Consider the following 18171-nt stretch of genomic DNA (forward strand, 5'->3'; position numbering starts at 1 on the left):
AAATCGACTTCATTTTGCACCTATTATTTTTGTAATATGTTGTTCTGAGATTATCAATTGAAATTTTCGGAGAAAACCATTTACAATTTGCTGCAGATCGATAAATATGCGTACACGATTTTAAAAGTATGAAACTTTTTAGTAAAACTACCATAAACAGTAAAACTTGTGCTTAGGACTGTGGTTTAAACGTACGATTTGGCTCTCGTTTGCACAAATATAGTTTATTTAGTAAACCAGACCAGTTTTGAACACGCTTTTTACTTTCCTCTTTTGCTGGGAGTGAAAGGATGGTGTATCAGCAAATTTGGCCATAAATGGGTGCATAACTAAAGTTACCTAATGTCAGAGAATGGTGGAATATAGTTGATTTTTTTAAAAGCTATACCTTTTGTAGAATAGTAAAGGATACAAACATACAATATGTTCATAAAAATTAGGATTTTTGTTTTGCGAAAAATAATGTTAAACTTTGACGAACAGCTTTTCTTAGGAGTTTTTGGAAAAATTATTTGGCTCTTCAACCAAAAGCATTTTCTAAGATCTTATATTTTAATAGTATTGTAGAATAATAGTTGAACGATGCACAGAAAACCGATTACGATTTTATCAATAAATAAAAAGATATAGCAAAAACAAAGTGTCCACTTTATAAAATTAACAGTCCTTATTAGAAAAGCCACATCAGATAAGGCTATACATATACAAATGTTGGTCATAGGGTCATGCCGAGCATTCGGTATGTATGTCTATGACTGATTCTGATCTAATAGGGGCAATAGGGGCACTAGAAGACCACGCGGACAATTTCGAAACAAATTATTTTTATGCATCGGTCTTATGATCCGGAAGGCTCAGCTATGCTGTAATGTCATTTTTCAAACTATTCATTAGTGTTGTTTAATTGTTTATTATTCTAACAAAATTACATAATTATTCATTACTAATCACTGTTCCCATATTCTCTCTTTCTCACCTTCTTATCTGTTGCATGATTATGATCATTACTAATATAATGCATGAGCATGCACAATAAGAATAATTTCATAATTGTAAGCAGTCAATGGATAACTGGATAGAATAGCTTCGAAAATGATGCTCAAAACAGAATAATTCTGGTCAGGAAAGTATTAACATCATGAGTAAGTAACACATTTCATTTTAATAATATCAAATATTTTTATATAAATCAGCACAGCCAATCAGTGAACTGAATTATAATTTTATATCTGTACATGATAAAAACAGATAAAGTTTGTAAAGTTATCACCGTCGATTGAATTGCGTTCTTTATAGTAATGTTCAATCATTATCAAAAGCTCTCATTGCCCCACCAAACGCTGCAAAATGAAAATGTCTAAGGCCGCCATTTTGTGTTTGGTCAATTTATCAAAACAGTAAATATGGGCTATATACAGCTAGGTGATAAGGAGCTACTCTGAAAAAATCATAAAGATCAGTTGAACATTCTAGGAGATATCTGAAAATTACGATATGATGTTTTTAAAAGTTTTCAAGCTCTTTATTTGGCCAGCGTGGTACCAGACACATAAATGCTCATTATGCAAAGACAACTGCACCAAATTGCGTCATTTTTTCACAACATACTCTTGTATTGTTCTGAAAAGTGACTATCCGAATACGATAAAAATTCTGTAGCCTATTTACGTGGGTTATAGCTACGCGTCGGTCCCCCAAGTAATTACGGAATATCTCAGGATCCAGTTGACCAATGATCAATATCGACGCAGATTCTAGAACTAGAAGAGTTTTTTGAGCACTTTTGAAATAATGGTGCAAAAATATAGAGAAACAAAAAAGTTATCAATTAAAAATGGGGTAAAAAATTAAGCTGCCGGTAGAGGGGTTAATCATAGATTTAATCACAATTTGTGATTAAAAATTGTGATTAATTTGCTGTAAAGAATACTAAAAGTTTCTTATGTGGGATTAATCGTTAATCATAAATAATATTCATCATAATCTAGTGTATAACCTATTAGTTGCATACTTCAAGGCGTTTAGTGCATACTTTTGGGCATTTAATCATTAGCCAATAAATGATTATTCACTAATCATTGATTAATCATAAAAATGGTGATTAAATGACTTTGGAGATGCCCTAAACGCCTTGATATATACAACGAATGTGTCTTACAGTTGAAAATAGTTAGCTTTAGCCATGATTAAAGAACAAAATCTTAGTAAAATAGCTTTTCGTATGGTTTATCGTTTAATCATCAAATTTTTAATCATGATTAACTTAACGCTCTGGTTTCTGGACAGCATGATGCCGGGATTAAAAAGAAAAACATAACTTTTTGATAAACTCTACCTAAATATATAAAGCAGTACAGTGACAGAAGATTGTAACAATATTTGCTTAATATTATTGATAATTTTATTCGAGCTTGTTGCACGAAATACAGTTTTGTGCAACAACATCTGCAGATGGCGGTAGGTTGAAATGTCAAACAAGAAGTTAACCGATGCGCGCGTTCCTGGTTGTGAGGTTTGCTACATAGAGAATTTGAAGTTATCGTTAATATGTGGTCGCTGGAAATTTCGTCAGTGTTACGTCTGTTTGTCTGTGATTAAACTTTGAAATTCAACATGATACGTCCTATTGTGGATAATTTTCTTTGAAATAAGTGAGTTTTTCCAAAATAAACTGTTTCAATAATAAAAAACTATACTTGTAACTCTGTATAACATACAAACAGATGTAACATTTAGATCAAATCGCGAACAAAATCATAGCCGCGAAAACATGTGGTGGATTGACCACCTACCATATTTTTGAATCGTTAAAAAGGTGGTCGATGAACATCGATGAGAGTGTGATGTCTGTTTGCTGTTGTCTGTATGTTTTAAAAACTGATTTCAGTACCTATCCTGACAATAATCTGCATCTGCAATCAAGCATTGCATTCACATTTGAAGAGTCCAAAATAGTCCATTGTACGAGACGTTTTTGAACAGCTGATCGCTTATTTTATGAATAAACTTTTGACAGGAGGCGGTGTCGTAACGTGTGAATTTATTATACATGCTTCAAAGTGATTTGTTCAACTGTTGAACAAATCACTCTGAAGCATGTATAATAAATTGTTGTCACAGTCTGTGCAGTTGTTCAGCTTCAAATGTAATTTGGGTATTGTTACAGCGTGGCTCGTTCGGAATCGACCGACAGTAGGCTCACCTGTAGACGGACAGAAGGACCAAATGTTACAGCGTGGCTCGTTCGGAATCGACCGACAGTAGGCTCACCTGTAGACGGACAGAAGGACCAAATGTTACAGCGTGGCTCGTTCGGAATCGACCGACAGTAGGCTCACCTGTAGACGGACAGAAGGACCAAATGTTACAGCGTGGCTCGTTCGGAATCGACCGACAGTAGGCTCACCTGAAGACAGACAGAAGTAACTGCTTTTTGGGGGAGAGGAGCACCAGTTTTGGCTCCAGCCAGGTTCCACGATATGCAGCACTTCAAACACGTGACTCAAGCGAAACACTTCCACGGAACAAACCACTCAATTCCACTCGGATAACTAATTGGCGTAAATATGAACTAAAAACTCATTTAAACTGACTATTAAACTAATTTTATTAACTATTTTAAAAACGTTTTACAATTGCTTCCTTGCTACACAAAAATGCTTCCTTCTTCTCGAATATTTTTTTCACTTCTGATTTTCAATTTGAATTTTTTCCCGCTTGCTACGATCGCGAGTTCGCCGTTGCCACGGCAACCTGCTCACGTGGCTGCGACGACAAGTTCGGCGTCGGGTGCCTGCGGTACCCGAGTAAAAATATTTGCGTTGCTCATAATGTTCGCAACATTCTCCGGGCCAGACTTCGAGCTGATGGGATTCAACAATACAATCTTGCTGACCGGTCTCTTGTACGTTGACTTCGATGTTCGGACGTCCACTGTTCTTATCTTGTCGTCAGGGCCCCGGTAAACTCGCTCTACTACGCCTTTTGGCCAGTTGCCACGATGCAAAGTCTCATCTACCAGCATCACCAAGTCACCAACCTTAAACTCATGGTACATCCTGTTGTCGGGCCATTTGCGACTCCGGATCAGCTCCGGACGATAATCTGCTACCCACCTACGCCAAAAACGATCCGCATAAATCTGGGAATGCTTGTAGGCTGCACGACAATCTAGATCTCGTTCATCGAAATCATGGTCGAATTGGATCACGTTGTTCCGTCCTAACAACAGCATGTTCGGCGTCAGTGGTTCCGGATCCAGAGGGTCATCAGTAACGTGTGTCAACGGTCGATTGTTGACGGTGTTCATTGCCTCACACAAAGCTGTCCGAAGCACCAGGTCTGTGGGATGTCGATCGTGTAACATAGCACGAAGCGCGGTTTTAACAGAACGCACTAGTCGCTCCCAGCATCCTCCAAAATGGGGAGCACCAGGGGGTATGAACTTCCATTCCACACCTCTGACGCTCAGTGACTCCTCAATCTGCGGCTGGTCCAATGTCTTCACAAGCGTCTTGATTTCTTGATCAGCACCGGTGAAGTTGGTGCCGTTGTCGGTCATGATGCACTGCGGCAGTCCACGGACGGACATGAAGCATCGTATTGCCATTATACAGCTGTTTGTATCGAGGGATGGCACCACCTCCAGATGTACCGCTCTTGACGTCATACACGTGAACAATACAACCCATCTTTTTTCCACACGACGGCCGACCTTCACAGACAGCGGCCCGAAATAGTCTATGCCGGTACAGGTGAATGGATACACGAACGGTGTTGTTCGCTCCGGCGGTAGCATTCCCATCTGGGGAGCGGTAGGTTTTGCTCTCAGCTCTTTACACTTCACACAGGACATCGCATACTTCTTGACTTGCGAACGAATTTTCAGTATACGATGGCGTTCTTTGATGCTGTTGATTATGGTTTCCGTACCTTGGTGAGCGTTGGCAATGTGGTACACACGAATCAACAGTGTTGAAAACGGATGGTTATCCGGAAGAATCACCGGATTGTTCACTTCGAACGATTTGCTGTTGTCTTGAATGCGACCTCGCATACGGATGATCCCGTTATGGAGAAACGGCGAATATGTTTTTAGGCGACTGCCACTCTTCACGTAGCCTGACTTCTTCAGGCTGCACAGTTCATCCCCGAAAACCTCTGACTGTACTTTCTCATACCAAGCTCTTCTAGCATCTTCCATGTCTCGTACGGTTATCATCAGTCGCTTAGGTTTTTCGTGTCTCGGCAATACTAACAGCTTTCTCATTTTCAGATAGTACGCAGTTGATCTGATCAGCCGGTTGAAGTCAGAGAATCTGGCAATGTCAGGAAGATCAAGTATTTTCTCTTCGAACGCTGCGCAACACAGCGGATCGGCCATGGGTATATCCTTGCACTCTAGCTCGCTATGGAAATTCGCTAACTCCGCAGAGGACATCTGTAGCTGTTCATCAACCGGCCAGTGAGCATTTTCACGATAGAGGAAATCTGGACCTCGCAACCATTCCTGCATGTCGCCAAATTTTGAAAACTTCGTTGCCAAGTCAGCCACGTTCAGCTGCGACGGAATCCAGTGCCACAAATCAACTCCATGACCATTCTCTTTAATCTTCATCACTCGAGCACCGACGTACGCCGTCAGCTTCTGGTTCGAGCTCAGCCAGCCTAGGCAGATCTTCGAATCGGTCCAAAAGTACACTTTGGTAATGTCCACCATCATCTCCGTTTGAAGCACACTTATCATCTGGCTTGCCAGGACACATCCTTGTAGCTCTAGTCGCGGAACAGTCTGCGACTTCAGGGGCGCTACTCTTGATTTCACATACACTAGGGCAACGTGTAATTTTCCCTTCCGACGGTGAACCATGTAGACCACGCAGGCATAAGCCTTATCGCTCGCGTCACAGAAAGCGTGCAGTTCGACATCACCAAACGATGGAATCGCTGGGTAGTAGTACCTTGGCAATCGAATTTCTCCCAGTCTTGCGGTTTCGTTCAGCCATTCTATCCATCGTGGCACCAGGCCGTCAGGAATTTCGTCGTCCCATCCAGACTGTAGACGCCACAGCTCTTGAAATATGAGTTTCAGCTGAATCGTGATCGGACTAAGCAAACACAGCGGATCAAAGATGCCCATCATAAACTTCAACAGTTCTCGCTTCGTTGGCACCGCTTCGCCAGATCGGAATCGCTGGTTCAGTTTTGGGAAGTTAAGCGGAAATACAAACTCATCGGACTGCAGGTCCCACCTGATTCCGAGCACACGGACATCACTCTGCTTCTCCGCTACAATTTCAGCATCGAGAGAATCCAACACGGCTTTCGAATTGGACGAAAACTTCACCAGTTTAAATCCACCTTTATCGTGCACCTCGATCACACGTTGAACCAGTTCGATGGCGGCTTCCTCGGTATCTGCACAGTCGAAATAATCATCGACGTAATGCTGTTTGACGACAGCTCGTTCAACGCCGGGATATTTTTCGTCCAGCTCCTTCGCATTGAAGTTTTTGATGAACTGTGCCATTGATGGAGACGAAACAGCACCGAATATCATCACTTGCATCACGTACACGTTTGGAGGATCCGTACGGTTCATACCGCGCCATAAGAAACGTTGGGAATCTTGATCTTCTCTACGAATGAGGACTTGATGGAACATTTCTCTTATGTCCGCAACGAAGGCAATTTTCTTCATTCGGGCCCGTATCAGGATCGCAATCAACGGAGGAACGAAATCCGGACCCTTCAGTAGCAAATCGTTCAGAGAAAACCCGTACGACTTTGCTTTAGCGTCCATGACTAATCGAAACTTTTCATCGGTCGCCACGCTGAAGTGAGGCAGGTACCAGGTGTTCGGTGTTTCAGCTAGCTCTTCTAGCTCTAACTGCCTAGCGTATCCCTTATCGACATAATCCTGAATTTTCGCGCAGTAACGATCAGCAAACTCAGGATTGGAGTCCATCTTTTTCTCGATGATTTGGAGACGCCTCAAGGCTTGAGGTTTGCTATCCGGGAAGACGAAGTTGTTGTATTTGTAAATCTGACCAACTTCAAAACGTTCACCACGTCGTCTAATTGAACGGTGCATGATGTCCAATGCACGTTGATCTTCGTCGGCTATTTTCACCGACTGGCCAGTAATCCCGAAGTCTTCAACCTTGTACATCTGCTTCACAAGATCAGTAAGCTCGCTATCATCGTTGTCAGAACACAGGAATGCGTGATGGTTGCTCGATCCTACAATAGTCGGGTCGACTACTCCGTGGATTGTCCATCCTAGATGGCATCGAGTCAGCTGCAAGCCGTCAAGCGAGTATTGCACCGTCTTCAGAGGCACAATCAGACCCGCGTTATTCGATCCAATTAGCATACAGGGACATGCATCTTGAATCGCCGCTAGCTTGTTCTCATCGAGCATAGGATATAGCTGCCTTACCTTCGCCATATCGAATTTTACCGCTGGCAGTGCGATATTCTCTACTGTTTGGATGTTGCTCACTTCGTACAGTTTTGCTTGCTCCGAAGGTCCAGAAATGCGGAACGACAGCATCATTGACTGCTCCTCCTTGTGTAGAATACCATTCGTCCAACGATAGCTCACGGGGGCGATCGGTCCTCGCAGTCCGATACTTTCAGCAACGGCAGCATCCATCATCGACAGCGACGAACCTTCATCAAACAGCGCAAAAACTTCCTCGACTCCTTGTGGACCATGGATTCTCACTTTTCCTACTCGAAGCAGCGTGTTCATGTTTCTACCGTTGACGTTGCACACGTTCTCACGATTGTTCTGCACGTCCGGACGGTTGAATCCAGAATTCCTTGTTGGTTCCTCGGAATGGACCAGTTCGTGATGATTCTTGTTGCAGATGGAGCACTTTCTATCAGCTTTGCAGTTCTTTCGTGCATGGTCCGACTTCAGACAGATGTAACAAACCTTGCAAGAGTTTGCTGCGGATCGACGTTGACCAACCGATAATTTCCGGAATTGCTCGCACTTCTCCAGGCCAGAATGAGAACTTGCCGAGCACAGGGGACACTTCTTCGTTGCTTCGTCGTCGCGACGGTTGACGTTCAGAACCATCGGCTTCTGCTTCTGCTGATAGCTGGGTTTCTTGACACTGAAAACAGGATTTAGACTCGCAAGTTGGTTGTCCATCTCATCCTCCAACCAACGAGAGAAAGTGTCGAACTCAATAGCAATGCCTTCCTTTATCAGAGCGGCCTTATGCCGAACCCACATCTGTTTGCTGAAAGCAGGAAGTTTTTCAGCCAGGTGAGAGATGAGTTCGGGATTCATAAGATAGTTGTTGGCCCTCGCGTTGGTCATCGCTACCTTGGTACCAATTACCGCATTGTAAAAGGCACGGAAGGACTCGATGTTTCCCTCTTTCACGTAATCCAGGTTTCTCAGTGTTTCCAGTCGGTTGGCAACCACCCACTCAGTTCGACCAAAGTTTGACTTCAGCATTCGCAGAATTTGCTCCACATTCTCAGGGGATGAAAGCAACGATTCCACGGTTTTTCGCGCCTTTCCATGAAGCGCTTTGTTCAGTCGTCTCAGATTATCGCGATCTGACAACTGAAACTCCTCAGTGGATGTTCTGAACTCATTTTCAAAAACTGTCCACTCCATCACGTCGCCGGAGAAAGGGGGCAGATCCCTCATGTTTCTGCTTTGCAACGCTCTAAACGCTTGCGACAGAACCTCGTTCACAGCCGGTTCGAGAACCGACGCGTTCCTCGCACCGATCGCTACCATATTTGGCTCGCCGCCGGTTGGCGACCAATTGTTTCCACGTCCTGCCGTTGCATTCTTCATAGTAGGTGCCGATGGGTTGCGCTTGCTGGGTGCAGATGGATACCACACATTGGGCGCCGGCGTGTCTGGATCTCGCGAAAATTGATGATTCATCCAGGGCGACGATTCAACTAACATGCTAGTTGGTCTTACCTTTTTCGTATCGGCAAGCCAATCTACAACGCGTTTCGACGTACTAGTACACGCACTTGATCTGCTCGTAGTAGTAGACCCACGACTTGAACAGGACTGCAGCTCAAACTTCTTCAACTCACGCTCTCGTTGCCGCTTCAAGAATTCCGTTTTCCTCTCCTCGGTCTTCAGTGCCAGGTCATGTTGGATTTGCAGCTCGGCCAATTGCTTCTCAGCAACGATCCTGTCGCGTTCGATGGACGCTTGCAATTCAGCCTCCTCGTTCTGCTCCTCCAGATCCAGAAGCTTAAGTTGGCTGTCAGTGTTACTGCTCCGTGAGGTCCGCGATCCTTTAGATCGCAATTGGGATTTGGCAGATTTCGATACACCGGAAACGACAGATTTGTTTTGCGGCGCCGTACCTTGCTGAGCAGGAACGTTTTCCCCCCCGTGGGGATGGTTGGGTGGAGTACGAAGCATACTACTTTGCTTCGGAAATTCTACTACGTAATTATCTAAACGCTTAGGAACTACACCTTTATTCGTTCTTCCAGAGCGACGTACCTGTGGTTCCATATAGACCGTTCGTAGGCATTCGAAGGACCAAATGTTACAGCGTGGCTCGTTCGGAATCGACCGACAGTAGGCTCACCTGTAGACGGACAGAAGGACCAAATGTTACAGCGTGGCTCGTTCGGAATCGACCGACAGTAGGCTCACCTGTAGACGGACAGAAGGACCAAATGTTACAGCGTGGCTCGTTCGGAATCGACCGACAGTAGGCTCACCTGTAGACGGACAGAAGGACCAAATGTTACAGCGTGGCTCGTTCGGAATCGACCGACAGTAGGCTCACCTGTAGACGGACAGAAGGACCAAATGTTACAGCGTGGCTCGTTCGGAATCGACCGACAGTAGGCTCACCTGTAGACGGACAGAAGGACCAAATGTTACAGCGTGGCTCGTTCGGAATCGACCGACAGTAGGCTCACCTGAAGACAGACAGAAGTAACTGCTTTTTGGGGGAGAGGAGCACCAGTTTTGGCTCCAGCCAGGTTCCACGATATGCAGCACTTCAAACACGTGACTCAAGCGAAACACTTCCACGGAACAAACCACTCAATTTCACTCGGATAACTAATTGGCGTAAATATGAACTAAAAACTCATTTAAACTGACTATTAAACTAATTTATTAACTATTTTAAAAACGTTTTACAATTGCTTCCTTGCTACACAAAAATGCTTCCTTCTTCTCGAATATTTTTTTCACTTCTGATTTTCAATTTGAATTTTTTCCCGCTTGCTACGATCGCGAGTTCGCCGTTGCCACGGCAACCTGCTCACGTGGCTGCGACGACAAGTTCGGCGTCGGGTGCCTGCGGTACCCGAGTAAAAATATTTGCGTTGCTCATAATGTTCGCAACAGGTATAAAAAATAGTATTTCTCATAATTTTACCTTAGCTGTAATCTGAACAGCGTTGAAATTTAGTTTACAATGTGGTATTTTCGAATTGTGTTAGGTGTATACGTATACAAACATGAAATTGGGCCATTTTAAGACACAAATTCAATACTTTTCTGTTATTCCATAGGTAATGTAAATGGAAACATTTTATGACTGTCGAATACTAGAGAATGTCCATCATTACTCATGAAGTATTTTAAACACAATATGTCATTTAATAGTTTTTTACCAACTTCATGTGAAACCAATGCCCTGTACGGGTATGAAATTGAGCCATTTACGTATGAGTTCGAAATTGAGTAAATTTACGAATAATATGATCGGAATTTTTTTATTAATTCAAAAATTAAATTTTCAAAGCTTCTCACTCTTGTTGGTAGGATTTTCGTTTCCGTGTATCTAAATCACGCAACCTGACTTTGAGCTAAACCCGCGAACAGCTAAAAAACAAAGGAAAACAAAAACAATCAAACACAAAGCAAAAAGTCAAAAAGACAACGAGAGGTTTTTAATTCGGTTCGCGATTAAAAATGGCCGTGTCCAGTGCGAGTGTTGGTGTTGTTATTTTGGTGTTTATCTTGCTGTATTCGGACGCCGCGGGAACAACCGACACAGGTAGGTGCAGATTTTCGCGCTGGCCGGCCCGGTCCCACCGACGGCAGGTGAATCCAGTGGGATTTCCGGCCGGGAAACGATTCCCAAAGCGAAGGCTGCGCGACTCACTGGCGCTCCAATCGGAATTTTGTTATGGCCTTTCCTTTGCCGTGTGCGAGAAAGAGACCGAGTGCGATTGTTATTGTTCCGATCGGATGGATGCGGGAATTTATTTTCGTTTTGTTTGGATGAAGGTCGCGATGGTTCAGCGATAGTCGGATCTTGGAGGATTAGGAAATCACGATGGTCAGCGTTAGCGTTATCGGTCTAATGTCCGAAAAGTTTGAAAAGTTCAACCTCCGGATTGTATGTTCATTGCTTTCTTACTCATTGGCATCCAATGAGAATGATTGTCTTTCATTGACGATATGTCATACTGTGTTTCATATCAGAATCTTCCTAATATTCAATCATGGTGGAAATATGTTGCTTGTCAGCCCGGCTAGCTCAGTCGGTAGAGCATGAGACTCTTAATCTCAGGGTCGTGGGTTCGAGCCCCACGTTGGGCGCAGAATTATTTTGATGGGAGTCACTGATAATTTGCAGGAGTGGGACCACCACCCATTTATCTTGTGTCAGAACATTACAATAGCAACTTACACGCAAAACTGTTAAAAAAGGCTGATAGAAGCATTAGCATAAGCTTAGGCGCTTATCAGCGAAGCCGACAAATTAACTGGATCTTGCACTTCGTCCGTAGAACAGAGGCAATTGAACTGCACGGAAGTTTATAGCCATACGAAATCTTTTTTGCCAGAGACATCCTTTCACAACTCGCAATGGATTGTTAAGAAGTTAAATTCACAGATATCAAACATCTAAGTCCAACTTCATCAAGCTGTGTACAGAATCAAAGGTGAACAATCCCGGAATCTGGTGTATGCCCAACTCTCATTTTTGAAGGTAAAATAAATAAATTACAAGCTGACAAATCTGATCTTCTCTTATTTTAAACTTTCTTCAAGGCGCAATGCTAACAAAAAGATAGAGCTTCGTCAAATCAACACTCATCAACCGTTGCAGAACCAACTCTGCAGAGCACTAATCCGGTTACAGGAAGGAACAGTGACATGGCACTTGTAGATTCCAAAGGGAAATCGGATTTTACCTCTTAGACGAAATCGAACCCTTCACACTTAAATTATTTTACGGATTCCTGTAAAAATCTCAACAGCTGAACAGTTCGGTGAAATATATTAACGGAGTACGGTAAATTTTTACAGTATTCGGTGAAAAATCACCGGAATCCGTAAAATTTCGACGGAATTACGGTGTTTTATTTCACCGAACTGTTCAGCTGTTAAGATTACGGTGAAATTCACCGTAAGAGCTTAGTGTGTTCTAGCCATAATCAGATTAGAAACATCGAACGAAAGGATCCTTGTTGATTGTGCTCAACGCATATGGTTTTTACGTATGACGATAAAACTGAAAGTTTGTTGAAGGTCAGCTTGAAAGGTCTTTCAAATGACTAAATCACCCGAAGGGATCAAAAATAGAATAAGTCAAAGTAATCATTATGAGAAAGAGAACCTAATATGACATTCATCGAAAATGACTTTCTCAATGATATTAAATATTTAATTCTCTTTGACAAAAGCCTAGGGCCAGAACCTCATTCAGTGCAATCGGTGCCAAAAGTGGGGTCATGATACCAAACATTGCCGCATGGATGCTAAATGCATGATTTGCGAAAGTTTTTCTCACGCTACGGAAGGAAGATACCAAAAAAAAATGAATAAATTGCGAGGGCAACCATAAGTCTAACTTTTGGGATTGCCCTTCGCGTAAACGAATCGTTGAGGCTCGTACCAGGCAAATGGACGGCCACATTTTCCGTAGCCGGAATTCCCCTGGCAGAATCTCCAACAATTCTCATTTTTTTAGTTAACTTTCGTTTGCCTAATAATCATACCCATCAGGGTAAAGTTTTATATTAGTATAGGTTAAGGTATTATAGCCATCAGGTATTATATTGAGGCCAACAGCCAATAACCAATTTTGTCGCAGGTAGTTCCAGCTCCTCTCCTTCAAAATTTCTTCCTACGGATAATGGTTAGAATTATTTCTAATCATATGGAAACATTCATGCTTATGCCGCCACAGTTAACTGCTATTCCATCTCTTCATGAACGGAAAATCTCAACAGAAAAGGTACCTACTTCTAGTCACATGTTCTGCAAAGTTACTTTCAGAACCGGGACGTGTTTTACGACACAAACCAGGGACGGATTTCAATTGGAGTAATGTCGGGAGTTTCACAGGGATCCATACTTGGTCCAACTCTGTGGAATATGATGAACGATGAAGTGCAAACCTTGACACTTTCGAACGAAGTCGAGATCGTCGGGTTCGCAGATGACGTCGTTCTTGCGATAACTGGCGAGACTGCGGAGGAGGTGGAGATGCTGACGGTGGAATCGCTAGACATCATTGATGACTGGAGTCAAACTGCAGTTGGCTCATCTCAAAACGGAGGTGGTGCTGGTTAGGAACTGCCAGGCGGTTCAGCAGTTCGAGATCAACGTCGGAGGACACGCAATCTCATCGAAGCGCTCCCTAAAGCACCTTGGAGTAATGGTCGACGACAGTCTAAACTTCAACAGCCACGTAGACTATGCCTGCGAAAAGGCAGCGAAAGCAGCTGTAGCTCGGATTATGTCCAACATTGGAGGATATCATACTGAGTCCATACTGAGGTACGGAGTTCCTGCTTGGGCTGTAGCGTTGGGAACCAAACGTAATCGAGAAAAGCTGGCAGGTACGTTCCGGCTCATGGCTATACGTGTGGCGAGTGCCTACCGCACTATATAGTCGGAGGCAGTGTGCGTTATCCCCGGTTGAACCCCATCTGCATCACTCTGGCTCTGGCATCACATAGCATGCTACCAGTAAAGAGACACAATGAATGTGAGGAATATCATCAGAATGGATACGAGATGGCAGCAGGAGTCGAATAACTCGGGAAAATGAAGGTGGATCCACAGTAGACAGTTTCACAAAAATCAAAATTTCTGGGATTCAACCAGTCACCCCCAAGTCCTAGTTACAATACTAAAACAAACTACCAGACAAATTTTCATCCAATTTGGAGAAGATTAGGAGGTGCCTCAAGTCAAAATCGTGTTTTTTTTGGCTATTTTTTACATTCAAAAAATTCTACCGAGAATTTGGAAAAATGAAAATCAAAATAAATACCACTGGTTGAACGTATTATTAGTACTTTACAACTTTTGAGAACACTGTATGCCGATTAGAGATGGTTTTGACCTCATAAAATTGATTTCTGTTCATTAATGTACCTGTAAAACATACATTTCTCTACAGTTTTTGTTCTACGAGATTCTTAACCTCATGCCTAATCGTAAAAGTTCAATCGTAGAATCATTCCTTTGTCATTTCTGAACATTATTGTAGTACATCATTTTTGTCTCCGAATTACAGATAAATTGTAAAAAATCGTCGGAAATACGACATTCCTCATTCCCCTGCATTTAGAGCTGCTGCACAAATGGCGCAATTGCTGACATGTTACAAACTTGAACATAGTAGCTTTGCTTTTTCAATGATGGATGATGATTGAAGACAACATATAGCAAATGTCATCAACGCAGTCGTGTTTCAAACAACATTCGCATTTGATGCCAAACAATTGCATATGTAATATAGCCCCGAAGTCAAGCTTCTCGACTACCGATCTTGAGGATCAGAGTTTGATTCTTTTTTTCGAATAACACCAATGTTTATTATATGCAGCATATAAAAAGGACTAAAGGCGCAAATCACTACTTGAGCATTTCTCTTCATTCACTTAGGAGTGGGAGTTGTTCTATTGATTAAGACTCAGCCCTAAGAAACACTTTTGAACAATAAATCGTGATGAAATTTGTTGGCCTCAAGTCATTTGGTCCATTGGAAAAAAAGAACACTCTAAATAAACTCGCGTAATCAAACTCTGATCCTCAAGATCAGTAGTCGAGAAGCTTGACCTCCGGGCTATATCACATATGTAAATGCTTGGCATCAAATGCGAATGTTGTTTGAAACACGACTGCGTTGATGACATTTGCTATATGTTGTCTTCAATCATCATCCATCATTGAAAAAGCAAAGCTACTATGTTCAATTTTGTAACATGTCAGCAATTGCGCCATTTGGCAGCAGCTCTAAATGCAGGGGAATGAGGAATGTCGTATTTTCGACGATTTTTTACAATTTATCTGTAATTCGGATACAAAAATGATGTACTACAATAATGTTCAGAAATGACAAAGGAATGATTCTACGATTGAACTTTTATGATTAGGCATGTGGTTCAGAATCTCGTAGAACAAAAACTGTAGAGAAATATATGTTTTACAGGTACTTAAATAAACAGAAATCAATTTTATGAGGTCAAAACCATCTCTAATCGGCATACAGTGTTCTCAAAAGCTGTAAAGTACTAATAATACGTTCAACCAGTGGTATTCATTCTGATTTTCATTTTTCCAAATTCTTGTTAGAATTTTTTGAATGTAAAAAATAGCCAAAAAACACAAATTCGACTTGAGGCACCTCCTAATCTTCTCCAAATTGGATGAAAATTTGCCTGGTAGTTTGTTTTAGTATTGCAACTAGGACTTGGGGGTGACTGGTAGAATCCCAGAAATTTTGATTTTTGTGAAACTGTCTAATCCACAGGCTAATTACTAACTTGTCGGTGTGGGCGACCAGACAACATGGAGAACTTTTTCCTGACCCAGTTTTTGTCAGGTCATGGATGTGTCCTCGATTCAGGGATATACGAAGCGAGATGATGTCAGAAACCGCAAGCGTCCTAAATCCGGACAACATCGTGCATACCATGTACCAGCATGAAAGCACTTGGAATGCGATGAACAGGGGGCTAACGGCGATTATGTCGTTGCTGCAAAGGAGATGGCGTGAAGACCAAAGAGCTCCGGGTCGCGATCGGAGTTAGCTAGATCCTGCGTCCGGGACTAGACCGAGCAGAGCGGACGTAGCGTATTATCGATAATAAGTTTTCAGGGCGGTAATACGGTCGTCGGAAGTCATCCTCCAACCGGAATTGCAGAACCGATCCTGGCATTTGGCCGAACAACGTCGAATCGGAATCCACCGCCGGGGTCTAGCTGAGTAATTCGCGAAATATCACCGGCAAAAGGTCGTCGGGACGCGTGTGAACCGGAAGTTTCTCCATCGGAATCGCAGGACCGACCTCGACATCTGCACGGCCAGCTTCGGAGTAGGCTAAGTCCACCGTCGGAGACTAGTTGAGTGGATCACGTAGTTGCACCGGCAAATGATCTTCGGGCCCTTGTGAACCAGAAGCTTCCATCCACCGGAATTGTAGGACCGACCTGGACAGATTTTCCGCCGCCAGGGAATCTTCGGAGTAGGATAGATCCAACGCCGGGACTACTCTGAGTAGTACGTAGCGTATCACCTTGAGTCGTCGGAGCGCCAGTGAACCAAAAGCCATTCTCTAACCGGAATCGCTGGACCGACCTCGGCATCCAACTGGTCAACCAGGAGAGCTCGAACAGCAACAACGGAGAACGCATCGTCGTAGAGCAACGATATGCACATAAGCGTCCAGTAGAAGTTCAACAGGGCTCTGAGTAGAATGTGTCGTCGATCAGAAAGCTGCCAAATCCCCGACGAGATCTTCAACACCGTATAAATGTCGTAGTGAGCAGAACAGCTAGAGGCTGAGATTGACGAAGTGCATGGGCACAGAAGTGCATGAGCACAGCCCTCCCCCGATGAAGTTGCGTGTTGTAGTTCCGGGGGAGTTCGAGGCACAGGAGCAGTAGGGAAAGTTTTTTTTAGTGGTTAAGCACGTCTAACGTAAGTCCCCTACCGTGCCAATAAACAACAGGCCAGGCTTTTGAAGCTTTTTTGTACCCTACTATAAAAAAACATGTCTGTCTCTGATTTTGATTTTTCAACTGAACAACTGAATCAAATAATTGATGCAATATTCAAAAACACCACTATGGCTGAAGCAAGTTAGTGTAAAATTTACTAATAAAATTGTTATTAAATTACGTTTCTATAATGGATCCAAATATATATTTTATTTTTAATATTTTGAATTACAATGCTCGTTCTTTAAATAGTAAAGAGAAAGAGCTGTTTAGTTTTCTAACAGGTTAATTTTCAAGTTATAAAAAATGACCTTCAGTAAAGTAACCATAACTTTGTTATTTTTCAACCGATTTTAAAACTTAGCATCGATACCTTCAAAATTAAAAACTTTGTAGAACACAAAATTTGTCTAAAACCAAAACAAATTTTAGTAAAAAGCAATTTATTTAAAATTTTTCCTCACTTTACTAAAAATTTAAACTTTGTTTGACCATAACTTCATGCTTACTCAAACGATTCCAAATCTTTTTGCATGCTTTTGAAGCGAATTCAATTGTTTTTAAACCTCTCATACATCACATTTCACTAACAAAAATATCTTGACCAAGTTATTCAGCAAAAACTGCACTAAAACATGATTTTTCAACGAAAAAGGCCAGTTTTTTTTTTAATTTTTGCCAGTTAAATATTATCCCTAAAGCTGAAACAGGTTCTTCTCATTTGTTAATCCTTTGGAAAGGACTTTGCAACAATGTTTAAATAATTTGGAAACAAAAATATGTTTGTATCTGTTAGAATATGTATGCACTATTCAACTCCCAATTATGGCAAGATGCTTTATAAATTCAAGTTTTATAGAAAAAATGATATTTCCGGCAAAAAACTTAAATAATCCAAAGGAATTTGATTTTTTCATTAAAAAATCATGTTTTTGGGTAATTTTTGTTAAATACCTAAGTCAAAATTATTTTTTAGAAAAATATGTTGTATGAACAGTTTGAAAACAACTAAATTCGCTTCGAAAACATGTAAAAAGATTCGGAATCGATTGAGTATTAATGAAGTTATGGTCAAACAAAAATTATGTTTCTAGTAAAATGAAGAAAAATTTGGATAAAAGTATTTTTAACTAAAACAAGTTTTTATTTTAGACAAGTTTGATGTTCTACAAAGTTTTTATAAATTTAATTTGACAGAAAATGATGCTAAAAGTTTCAAAATCGGTTGAAAAATAACA

At 41.9% G+C, this 18171-nt stretch overlaps 1 protein-coding gene and 1 non-coding gene across 3 annotated transcripts in view; both read left to right on the forward strand.

The window, feature by feature from the left end:
• Positions 1-10884: 10884 nt before the first annotated feature.
• Positions 10885-18171, forward strand: part of LOC5575840 (bone morphogenetic protein receptor type-1B) — a 582449-nt gene continuing 575162 nt past the window's right edge. The window contains exon 1 of one of the 2 annotated variants that reach the window (XM_021847247.1): positions 10885-11021. In XM_021847247.1, coding sequence (XP_021702939.1) covers positions 10937-11021 — 85 coding nt within the window. In that variant the 5' untranslated portion in view covers positions 10885-10936. The remainder of the gene's footprint in view (positions 11022-18171) is intronic. The other variant, XM_021847248.1, reaches the window with a different exon arrangement.
• Trnak-cuu lies at positions 11497-11569 on the forward strand. The gene has a single exon. It is a non-coding gene; the product is annotated as a tRNA-Lys (tRNA).

This window comes from Aedes aegypti, chromosome 2 (assembly GCF_002204515.2).
Source record: "Aedes aegypti strain LVP_AGWG chromosome 2, AaegL5.0 Primary Assembly, whole genome shotgun sequence".
Classification (NCBI taxonomy): Eukaryota; Metazoa; Arthropoda; class Insecta; order Diptera; family Culicidae; genus Aedes; species Aedes aegypti.